At 39.7% G+C, this 12,798-nt stretch overlaps 1 protein-coding gene across 1 annotated transcript in view; it reads left to right on the top strand.

Annotated features, from left to right (window-relative positions):
- The window catches only part of SUPT3H (SPT3 homolog, SAGA and STAGA complex component), a gene marked incomplete at its 3' end in the record, with an annotated part of 341,779 nt that overhangs the window by 308,961 nt on the left and 20,020 nt on the right, over positions 1-12,798 (top strand). Inside the window, exon 7 of the mRNA XM_018569782.1 lies at positions 7,192-7,267. Within this exon, the coding sequence (XP_018425284.1) occupies positions 7,192-7,267 (76 nt within the window). The remainder of the gene's footprint in view (positions 1-7,191; positions 7,268-12,798) is intronic.

The following is a 12,798-nucleotide window of genomic DNA, read 5'->3' as shown; positions in this document are numbered from 1 at the left end:
TTTTTTTTACACATTTTTTATTTATTTTTTAATAATTTTATTTATTTTCTAATTTTATTTTTTTTACATTTTCTATTTATTTTTGAATATTTTTTTTTTGTTTTACTGTTGGGGGGGCTGCGGTGAAATATCTGGGGTCTAAACAGAACATTTCCCTTTTGAAATAGAAAAAGAAATTGAGGACATAGAGTCCTCAATTTCTTTTTCTGCAGCCCCAGCACTCAATGAATGGGAAGCACTCATTCAGAAACTGATGATAGCAAAATATTTTTACTATCACCAGTTTATGAATGGGGAGGAGCCTCTATAATGAGTGCTATTCCCTATTCATAAATTCTTCAATGAACAGGAAGTGATGTAAATCACAGCCTGCTCATTGATAACTGGGGACACATAGTTCTATGTGTCCCCAGTTATTTACAAACACTGGAGTGATCCGACGATCAGTCCGGTGTTTGCTCTGCACAGAGGGATCGTGCAGAGCTCGGCCACGCTACAGAGCCGCTGTCATCCAAAAACTGACAGGATAAATAATTAGGGGTAAGGTTAGGTGCTGAAATAGAGGTATAGTTAGGGTCTGTTTTCAGTAAGTAAAAGCAGAGACACCGGCACTCCAAAATGATAAGCAAACGTCTATTTATTGACGTGCAGCATAGCAGGTATAGCAACGAATGTTTCGGGGTCGCAGAGGTCATCCTCTATAGCTATACCTGCTATGCTGCACGTCAATAAATAGACGTTTGCTTATCATTTTGGAGTGCCGGTGTCTTTGCTTGTGGTTGTTACGGCTGCCACCCGTTGTCTACTGCAGCACCCGCTTCTCGAAGGAATTTTGGGGTCAGGAGTGCGATGGGACCATGGATTTTCTGCAGTAAGTAACACTATTTAGGTGTTTGACAAACCCCAATGCTGAAAACTGATGTGGAGGGACTGAGCTGTTTTTTATTAAAGAGGAAAGCCAGGAATGTAAAGAAGTTAACCCTTGCAGTGGGGCTACCCCTGCACTGCAAGGGTTAACTGCTCGTTTTAGTCTAAGGTCCCAAATAAAAAAAATATACTTACCCGATCCTTAGTCCCGCGTGGCTGCTTACACTGTCCACACAGCCTTTTCTCCCCTGGTCATCCAAAGCAGTCCATTCACCTGATTTAGACGTGAGGACGCCGATGGACATACCACAGCCAGAGCGGAAGGGAAGAGGGGTGAGCATTCACTGCTGCAGGACCCGAGGATCAGGTGAGTATATCTTCTGTATTCCGGCCCCTAAAGAAAAATTAGCAGTTAACCCTTGAAATGCGTTGGTTGCCCTACTGCAAGGGATAGCTTGTCTTGGAGTTCTTCTTTAAAGATTTTTTAATTATTATTTAATATAGCACATTGCTTATTGCTTTTTTGTGTTATAAATAAATATTTTTTTTAAGTAGAACCAACTTATCTAGCACCTGTCTATCGTTAGGCATTCAACAGACTGTTGCACGTTTGATGGAATCACTTGACTTGTGATTGAATTTATTGCTGTTTATTTTGTAGCATTATTATGGGCCCAAGCCACCTCAGATTTTCGTGATTCCAGTTAAACAAGCCGATGTTTACTGTTTTCTTTTTTGATTGAATTTTTAGCTGTGATTAAATCAGCAAGGTCATCGGTCCTTCTCTTAAACCATGCTTGTTTGTTTTTATACACTGCCTCGTTTATCTCGTGGGAGTCATGTTTTGTGGTGGGACGGTATGTAGAGGTAATTAGTGAAGATAGCATTCCTAGTATCGTAGACCTTCACAAGTTGTAACAAGTTTTACAAAAGTCAAAATGTTTGTCTCTAAGGTTCATTTAGGTACACTGTTCACAGTGAATATTCAGAAAATGAATAGGACATGTCCTCACATATTTTTACCTCTACTCCAGACTTGACACACATTAAGGTGGGTTTCAAACCAGAGATCAGGCACAACTTGGCCATGAACATGGGCCACCCAATCTTCAGTTGGTTTGGCCATTTTTGCACATTGCCATTTTTGCACAATCTGGTCATTCAGCAGCCCTGCCAAATTGACGATGAAGGAACCCCACTGAAAATGTTTTGTTGACCACATACTGTAAGTGTGCAATGTGGCCATTATGAGAGTGAATTTCATTTTAATATAGAAATAGATAAAAGTCAAGAGGACGGGTCAGATACTCCCTAAATATGAATCTCTTATTGAAGAATTTGGTCTAAAAATGACCATTCACTTCTCAGCCCACCATAGTTTGACAACCAAGTGAGGAATGGGTCATGTAGGTCTTTCTTGAAAGAGTCATACACTTCCAAAATGTGAATCCCCTGATTAGCAGATTAGATCTAAGGTTAGCCATACACATCTCGGTGCCCCATAGTTTGGTGGCCAAGTGAGGAATGGGTCATGTAGGTCTTTCCTGTAAGAGTCATACACTTCCAAAATGTGAATCTCCTGATTAGCAGATTAGATCTAAGGTTAGCCATACACATCTCGGTGCCCCATAGTTTGGTGGCCAAGTGAGGAATGGGTCATGTAGGTCTTTCCTGTAAGAGTCATACACTTCCAAAATGTGAATCTCCTGATTAGCAGATTAGATCTAAGGTTAGCCATACACATCTCGGTGCCCCATAGTTTGGTGGCCAAGTGAGGAATGGGTCATGTAGGTCTTTCCTGTAAGAGTCATACACTTCCAAAATGTGAATCTCCTGATTAGCAGATTAGATCTAAGGTTAGCCATACACATCTCGGTGCCCCATAGTTTGGTGGCCAAGTGAGGAATGGGTCATGTAGGTCTTTCCTGTAAGAGTCATACACTACCAAAATGTGAATCTCCTGATTAGCAGATTAGATCTGAGATTAGCCATACACATCTCGGTGCCCCATAGATTGGTGACCAAGTGAGGAATGGCTTGCTTTGCAGGTGATCATGTGTGTTCTAGCAAAGCACATGTTGATGGCACTTGGTATAAACATAATCCTGTAGTACAGGTTATTTCTTTAATAAGCAACATTTCATTATTGTAATGGTTAAAACTCATAGTTGCAAAAGCGACCTTTAATGTCCATCATTTACCAAAAGATGATATATCAGTTTTCGGTGGACTGACCCTTTAAAAAGTGACGTACCGATGCTGGAAGCCTGACCTCCTTTGACTCTGTAGCCTAACAACGAACAATTATGGGTAGGAAATCTTAGATTTTTTTTCCCTCTTTGCAATTGCAAGCATTCCCTTCTGGCATCAAACTTTTCAGTTTTTCTAGTTTGTTTTTACTTGAATTCAGGTTTCAGTTACTTTCAGAGGATACATTTTTTACCTTAATGTTATTTTCTTTAAGTTGGTTTCAATTCCAGAGTAGCTAAGTACCCATCAGTGGAGAAGAAAAATAAATAGATTGTTTTAGAGTGCTCAGATTAATGTTGTACACTGAACAGAAAAGCTCCGTGACTCGCTGAAGGTCTAGAAGTCTTCAAAAGAGTCGCTCTCTCTGTATGGATTAACATGCTGAATTTATGTAGGGACCAATGTATGGCTATGACAGACAATGACACGCCAAGCTTCTGTATTGTAATGCAGAATACCTGCTCTGTGTTATTCATGTTACTATGTTACTGCACTGATGTTTGCAGGGAACCAAGCATGTAAACTTCGTAGGAGAAAACTGTATCAATGTTAATAAATAACAAGTTTTGTAAAAAGGGGGAATTGTGAAAACCAAAGAAATACAAAACTGTAAATAAGTGATTTATACGGAAAACTAGGGATGCACCGATACCAAGTACTGTACTCGGTACAAGTACAGATACTTTTCCAGCTCCAAGACTAGACTAGAGAAAAACTCAAAAGTTAGGAGGCATCTGTCATTTGTAAGGAGCACACGGAGCTCCAGGGATTTGTACATCTCTGTTTTAATGTATGATTTTGTTTTTATAAACATATATAAGGGATGCACCGATACCAGTTTTGCGAGTACAAGTACTGATACTTGTCCGAGTCCTCACAGATACAAGTACTGATACATTTTTGTTTATTGTTATGTGACATTAAGACCTGGTTCGAGTGTTGATTCCTTCTCCAACTCTTGTGGTAAGATTCCTCATTTGAATTTCTCCTTTTGGACGTTACGTGTCAGAGAATTACTGTTATCATGTGTCCCTCATGTTGATGGCACTTGGTATAAACATAATCCTGTAGTACAGGTTATTTCTTTAATAAGCAACATTTCATTATTGTAATGGTTAAAACTCATAGTTGCAAAAGCGACCTTTAATGTCCATCATTTACCAAAAGATGATATATCAGTTTTCGGTGGACTGACCCTTTAAAAAGTGACGTACCGATGCTGGAAGCCTGACCTCCTTTGACTCTGTAGCCTAACAACGAACAATTATGGGTAGGAAATCTTAGATTTTTTTTCCCTCTTTGCAATTGCAAGCATTCCCTTCTGGCATCAAACTTTTCAGTTTTTCTAGTTTGTTTTTACTTGAATTCAGGTTTCAGTTACTTTCAGAGGATACATTTTTTACCTTAATGTTATTTTCTTTAAGTTGGTTTCAATTCCAGAGTAGCTAAGTACCCATCAGTGGAGAAGAAAAATAAATAGATTGTTTTAGAGTGCTCAGATTAATGTTGTACACTGAACAGAAAAGCTCCGTGACTCGCTGAAGGTCTAGAAGTCTTCAAAAGAGTCGCTCTCTCTGTATGGATTAACATGCTGAATTTATGTAGGGACCAATGTATGGCTATGACAGACAATGACACGCCAAGCTTCTGTATTGTAATGCAGAATACCTGCTCTGTGTTATTCATGTTACTATGTTACTGCACTGATGTTTGCAGGGAACCAAGCATGTAAACTTCGTAGGAGAAAACTGTATCAATGTTAATAAATAACAAGTTTTGTAAAAAGGGGGAATTGTGAAAACCAAAGAAATACAAAACTGTAAATAAGTGATTTATACGGAAAACTAGGGATGCACCGATACCAAGTACTGTACTCGGTACAAGTACAGATACTTTTCCAGCTCCAAGACTAGACTAGAGAAAAACTCAAAAGTTAGGAGGCATCTGTCATTTGTAAGGAGCACACGGAGCTCCAGGGATTTGTACATCTCTGTTTTAATGTATGATTTTGTTTTTATAAACATATATAAGGGATGCACCGATACCAGTTTTGCGAGTACAAGTACTGATACTTGTCCGAGTCCTCACAGATACAAGTACTGATACATTTTTGTTTATTGTTATGTGACATTAAGACCTGGTTCGAGTGTTGATTCCTTCTCCAACTCTTGTGGTAAGATTCCTCATTTGAATTTCTCCTTTTGGACGTTACGTGTCAGAGAATTACTGTTATCATGTGTCCCTCAATGGACAGTTTAGAAAATACAATTGTACTTACAGTAAGATATTTTTCTTGAAGTCCAATGAGGAACAAAGTTCCACTCTTCTGTACTATTGGCTTTTTATACCGCTTGCTTACAAAACTGAGGCATGATGGCTGGAGGCAGGATTTGCCTAAAGGTGGCAGTAAAACCAACTTGTGTCTGTCAATTTATTAAAATAAAAATGATTTTATGGTACAAAAACCCTATTTTTCTCTCCCTGGAGATCAGCGTTAGGGAAAAATAGCTTTATGAATTTGATGAATTGCTTAATTTAAGATTTATTTCGCTTTCTGTAATTTTTTTCTTTGTGGACTGAGAAGATGTTTTATAACAGCATCTCAGTTCGCAGCAGTAACCAGATCACCATTACCATTTTGAATTCCGTAAATTAGGCTCTTGACACATTCAGAGAGTTTGATCAGGGAGCAGATTTCCGTTGGAGAGAGATGAAATATTGCTGCCTCGCCATGTGGGGAAGCGTGTAATATCTTGGGACATTTGGAGAAGAAGATTTGTCAGAAGATGTTTCAGTCTCTTTCAGAATAATGTGGCATCTGATCTTTTTCCAAATCAAACCCACATAAAAACACGGCTATATCCTGAATTCAAATAGAAAAAAATAACTGTGACAGGCCAAGGAGATGGGGAATAAATCTACCAGTGGAATATTTCTCATCGGTAAAATTCCACTGTTGCTTTTGTATGTTTTTTTTCCCTGCAAATACTTTTTTATTTTATATATTTACTATGTTAAAGTGCTTCTCAATGTATAACAGATATTTTTGTAGGAGCCAGTAGGCTGGGTCACCTGCTGGTTCCTTATTTTCCTTGGGGCTGCCAATTGTGAGAACCTTCCATTAAACTTGCAACATTTATTAAGGTAGGAACCTCTTGTTGCAAAAAATGTTGTGCTCATGCACAGCTTTGAAAACGGCAACCTCAATTATTAGAATATAAAGAACAATATGCCACCATCCGCCTATTCTTAAAGGTTTCTTTTGTGAGAACACTGCACCAAAGTTCTAAAGCTGTTCTAAACCAAAGTTCTAAAGCTGACCAGTGGTATTCCAAATGTTATTTTCTTTAGAATTACATTTAGCATGAGGGCTAACCCCTACAGCCTCTTTTCTTTTAATATGATCATACCAAACACTAGGACCTCATAGGCAAAGTATATCTTTCCAACTTTTCATTTCATTGGTGAAAGGATACAAATTATGTTGCTAAGGTGCTTCTTTCAACGTTCATCTAAGTATTCCTACAAACATGAAGCTTCCTCCAGACTGAGGGATTCTTGCACAGCACTAAAGAAAAAATTGATAACCCATTGACATTGGGTGAATTCTTTAATAAAATGTTATTAAAACTAAAAGTATTATTCTCACATAGGTACTTGCCAATCTGCATATACCATAAAATATATCCCCCTCCCTCCCTCTCTCTCTCTCTCTCTCTCTCTCTCTCTCCTTCCCTCTTTCTATCCCTCCCCCTCTCTCTCTCTCCCTAACTCTCTCTCCTTCCCTCTCTCCCTCCTTCCCTCCCTCCTTCCCTCTCTCTCTCTCATTGCCCATGAAGTGTGTTGTAGGACAATCACTTTATGGACTGGGGACTATAGCTCTTGTGGTCAGCACATGCAGAATCACATGCATACACAATAGGTTGAACTTGATTGACCTGTGTCTTTATTCAACCTCAAATACTATGTTACTTTCATACGTGTGGCTTTAACAGTTGAATGGTTGGTGACATCTTTGTAGTATATTTTTTCTAGCATTTAATGTTGTTATAATTCTCTCGTGTTTTCTTGCAGAGAGCGGAAAAACAAACCCGAACGATGGATTCAGCGCAGTATGCAGAATTCTGTGAAAGTCGTCAGCTGAGCTTTTGTAAGTACTAGACGGGAGTCCAAATGTACATATATTAAATCAGAACGTTCCCTAAACCCCGACTTCTTTAAAACCATCCCCAGTACTATTATTTAATGCCTATCCTAGCTAAAAATATGAAATATACTCTTGCATGGGGAGAAGAGGATCAAACTCAAGTGCGGGCACCAGAACATACCTGCTGCAGCCTCCCAAACTCCTCTGTCCTGGCCAAATCTTGGGCATTATCTGATGGTGCCAAAGCTTTCCTGTCCCCTCCTGCTTCTTACTTATTAGTTTTAGCCAGTAAAGCCACCCATCTTCCTAATGGACCAACAGGTTAAAAGGCTGCCCTTTCCTCCGGATCCCTCGGTGATCCTCTTCAGCCACTGGAAGCCACTGATGATTTAACTTCTGCTTGTATGCATAGAAGTTAAATTGTCCCTGACATCCAGCTCCATTCTCAGCATTGACAGTGGAATGGGAGCTAGCAGGGAGTAACTATGAAGTCAGGGAAAATTCAATACCAAAAGCAAACTTCTTTAGAGAGGGACACTAATAAAGGTAGCCACAGTCATCCAACAGTGTGTGTTGTTAACCAGCCAGAACTTAAAAAATGGAGTAAAGGTTATATAGTGCCAAAATGGGATAAAGAGGCTTTTTTTTGATAAAAATGGGGACTAGCCAGGGAGAGATCACTCAATGTAATTGGAAGACTTTATTATGCATTGCAATAGATGCAGACCTAGAATCCCAATTTTATTGCAATTTTTGCTTGGACTTGTATTAGGTGTTTTGCAGTGAGAGGGAATTAAAGTAAATCTAAACACAGGAGTTAAATCCTACACATGCATTCAAGTACTTGAACTACTGTCCTTCCTTCTAGAGGGGGGATACTTTTGTTCCCCATGGTCCCTGTGAGTGTTGTAAAGTAGTCACCGCTCCAAGCTCACTCCCGGGATGGACTACAATCTCAATACAAATTAGTAAACTAAACATGAGATTGTAGTCCATCCTGGGAGCGAGCTTGGAGCGGTGACTACTTTACAACACACACAGGGACCATGGGGAACAAAAGTAGCCCCCCTCCAGAAGGAAGGTATCGATATGTTCTGAGTTCTGGTGATCCTCTACTTACTCAAGTTTGACATGCATGGCACCATCCGTGATTATCACTGCGAGCACCACATCTTTTATTGGTCCCAGAAGCTGTAAGGAGTGCAGGGGATATATCTGTACACTTATTTGTGTATCACTCAGCTGTAGATCCTAAAATCATCTCTGAATTTGTGCTGACACTGTCCTTCCTTCTGGAGGGGGGCTACTTTTCCCCATGGTCCCTGTGTGTGTTGTAAAGTAGTCACCGCTCCAACCTCGCTCCCGGGATGGACTACAATCTCAATACAAATTAGTAAACTAAACATGTTTATTAGTTTTAGCCAGTAAAGCCACCCATCTTCCTAATGGACCAACAGGTTAAAAGGCTGCCCTTTCCTCCGGATCCCTCGGTGATCCTCTTCAGCCACTGGAAGCCACTGATGATTTAACTTCTGCTTGTATGCATAGAAGTTAAATTGTCCCTGACATCCAGCTCCATTCTCAGCATTGACAGTGGAATGGGAGCTAGCAGGGAGTAACTATGAAGTCAGGGAAAATTCAATACCAAAAGCAAACTTCTTTAGAGAGGGACACTAATAAAGGTAGCCACAGTCATCCAACAGTGTGTGTTGTTAACCAGCCAGAACTTAAAAAATGGAGTAAAGGTTATATAGTGCCAAAATGGGATAAAGAGGCTTTTTTTTGATAAAAATGGGGACTAGCCAGGGAGAGATCACTCAATGTAATTGGAAGACTTTATTATGCATTGCAATAGATGCAGACCTAGAATCCCAATTTTATTGCAATTTTTGCTTGGACTTGTATTAGGTGTTTTGCAGTGAGAGGGAATTAAAGTAAATCTAAACACAGGAGTTAAATCCTACACATGCATTCAAGTACTTGAACTACTGTCCTTCCTTCTAGAGGGGGGATACTTTTGTTCCCCATGGTCCCTGTGAGTGTTGTAAAGTAGTCACCGCTCCAAGCTCACTCCCGGGATGGACTACAATCTCAATACAAATTAGTAAACTAAACATGAGATTGTAGTCCATCCTGGGAGCGAGCTTGGAGCGGTGACTACTTTACAACACACACAGGGACCATGGGGAACAAAAGTAGCCCCCCTCCAGAAGGAAGGTATCGATATGTTCTGAGTTCTGGTGATCCTCTACTTACTCAAGTTTGACATGCATGGCACCATCCGTGATTATCACTGCGAGCACCACATCTTTTATTGGTCCCAGAAGCTGTAAGGAGTGCAGGGGATATATCTGTACACTTATTTGTGTATCACTCAGCTGTAGATCCTAAAATCATCTCTGAATTTGTGCTGACACTGTCCTTCCTTCTGGAGGGGGGCTACTTTTCCCCATGGTCCCTGTGTGTGTTGTAAAGTAGTCACCGCTCCAACCTCGCTCCCGGGATGGACTACAATCTCAATACAAATTAGTAAACTAAACATGAGATTGTAGTCCATCACAGGAGCGAGCTTGGAGCGGTGACTACTTTACAACACTCACAGGGACCATGGGCAACAAAAGTAGCCCCCCTCCAGAAGGAAGGACAGTGTCAGCACCAATTCAGAGATGATTGGAGGATCTAGAGCCGAGTGATGCACAAATTGTTAGTAGTTAGGGTACTTGAATGTATTTGTAGGATTTAGTTCCTGAGTTCAGGTCTGTAGGGACTACATTTATTATTGCTCCTATATGCTATATGAGTTACTTTACAAGAAATATAAAAGATACAATTGTTGCTTATCACAAGGACAAGCTTCAATATTACCATGGGCCTCTTTTCATCTGTAATATTACTGCTCTTAAGTTTCGAATGGTATCTTTAGCTAATAGTGGATTGGGATGACCGCATGAGGTTTTCCTGGAAATACATTGTGGACAGGCATGCAGTGAGATGAAGATTAGTAAGGGTGTGCAGGCTAAGATGTGACTAAGCATGCTGTACAATCATACATAGTGGGAAAGGCAACAACACATTGCAGTCTTTTGTATGACAAGGACAATGGTGCATTATGCTGACCCTCAGCATCTGCTGCCCTCTTATTGACAGTTTGAGACGTATTATTTATTTAAAAAATGTACAATTGCATTCCTACCTTCCAGTTGGCTCTTAGTGATAAACACACTGTAAATACATTACAGTTTTAAATAGTGTATTTATTTTTTAAATGTATTTTTTTCTCATAATTTTCCTCTTTTTGACTTTAAAAAAAACTATTCTAAAGATGAACTCCGAGCACAAAAAAATTTAATGTGAATATAATCTGTGATACCCCCGTACAATATAAATCAATTTTGTGTGCATCAAATCCCTTTGCAAACCTGAATATTACCTTCTAACAATGGCAGTGACATCATCTATGTACTACACACAAGGCCCGTGCAGAGAACAAAGCTGCGTGTAGGACCTTGTTTGCTTGAAAAAGAGCTAGCATGGGTTATGAATTGGTGCCATTCTTTTTTTTTTTTTTAAGATTTTATTCCTTGCTGCTGTTTTTTTGATGAAATTTTAAAAATAAAAGGGCTTTTTTTTACACAATTTTGCTGCAATAAATTTTATGAACTGACTTTATATATTTAGTTTTTGAAATTTTCATTTTGGTGCACCTTTAATACATATCTATATATCTATATATACATATATAGATATATAGATATATATATATTAATTAAATGAATCGATTATCTGTATATAACACCACTCCATGCGGGTTCGCACACACCTGCCCCACGCAAAAGCTTTTGTAAAACGATAGCTTTATTTTTTTGTATATATTTTAAAAAATTCACATATAACACATGTTGGTGAACTTACCACATTCATTATTGTTTATGGAATTGATTACCTAAAGTACGATTCCCAGGACAAAAGCAGCTTAGGATACACAGTGATAATAGCACTGGATACGACTTGTTTCAGGAGACATCTCTAGAGAGACAAAAAAATTTGGTGGCGTGAGCAGATATTTTTTGTGAAGTGATATTTTTATCCCCTATTTTAGGATATACTAACAATCACGTTTTGCAATGAGTAAACAAATGTTTTATTCACAGAAAAGGTTTGTTGTTTGGCTCTGAAATACCACCGGGGATTAAGTGATGTTATCAGCTCGGAAAGTGCTTAGCTGGGTTCTTCTTTAACCAAAGGAACAAACTTCCCAAGCATTTTATTTTCTTCTAAATTTAATTCAGCCGTCACAGCGCAGCTGAACCTAGCCCGAGTCCATCTGCAAAACATTAGGAGACTGGTACTTCAGATCACAGTCATTCCAGTAAATGAGAGGTTTGTGATAGAGCCATTTTTAAACCTAAAAATTATAATCAAGCCTCTGTATAAATGTATATAAAAGTAGAATGAAAACTGCTGAGCTATGGGACGACAGCGGGTACAGGAATAGCATAGATAAACTCCAGGCGTTGGTTTCCCTGTGCGTCCCTGTTCTGTAGGACATTTTGTGCCATCGGTGTAGGGCACGTCCTGTTGTTAGAAGAGGTGTTTTGTCTCTTCTACACAGATCGGAAAAGAGATTACCTGAGGGTTGTGTATCTGGTGGTCATGCAGCATCGCAGGTTTGAGTATAGGCCAAAGGCTGATGGCATATGTGGTCTGTCTTCCATGTCCATTCCACCACATAGTGGCCACTATCTCATCTGAAGCAAGAATAATTGTAGTGCACTGAGACAATGGCACCGCCCGCTTGACCACTGTCCGCAAGGACAAATCAGTACTGTCGCATTTTGCGGCCACCATGAAAGGTTCACAAGCTGGCTACCAGAGTCACAACACTGCAGGTGTTACAAATTACTAACTGAGGCAACTGTAAAATAGTCAACTTTTTAGAACAAGGTCACCCTATCCTTTCAAGGCACACCAGGCCTTACTGAAAACAGAAGTGGGCAAACTTTGGCCTACCAGCTGTGGTGAAACAACAAAGCCCGTTAGTCATTGCAAGACTCCTGCATTATTGGATTTGTGGTTTCACCACAGCTGGAGGGCTAAGGTTTGGCTACCCCTGGCCTAATTTAAGCAGTCCTAGTCTCCCTGTGTAGTATCGGGATGGAATAAATAAGGAACAGGTTATGGCTACAAGGTATGAGTAGTTCTTAGTGCAGAAGAGTTCACATTTGGTGCCTGTCCCTCCAGCGTCTCATTAGGCATGTGTCATGGACCCTGGTTGACAGATGCTAGAGCTGTGTAATTCCTCAGGGACATGATCGGAGCAAACACCAGACATTAGAAGAGTGAACAAGCTGATGGTAAGGTTAGTTGCAGATACAACAACAGAGGTAACAAGCCTTTGACCAGGGTAAGCACAGACAAGCACACGTGTTGAACAATGTAAAGTAATGCATTTTGGGAGTTAAAAACAGGCGAGAGGAATACATATTAATGGGAACTCCATTAGGGAAGTCAAAAATGTAAGAAGATCAGGGGGT

The sequence above is a fragment of the Nanorana parkeri genome, unplaced genomic scaffold (genome assembly GCF_000935625.1).
Source record: "Nanorana parkeri isolate BGI_ZX_2015 unplaced genomic scaffold, ASM93562v1 scaffold1396, whole genome shotgun sequence".
Classification (NCBI taxonomy): domain Eukaryota; kingdom Metazoa; phylum Chordata; class Amphibia; order Anura; family Dicroglossidae; genus Nanorana; species Nanorana parkeri.
Note: the sequence above shows the minus strand (reverse complement) of the source record. Positions and strands in the feature narration are given on the sequence as shown.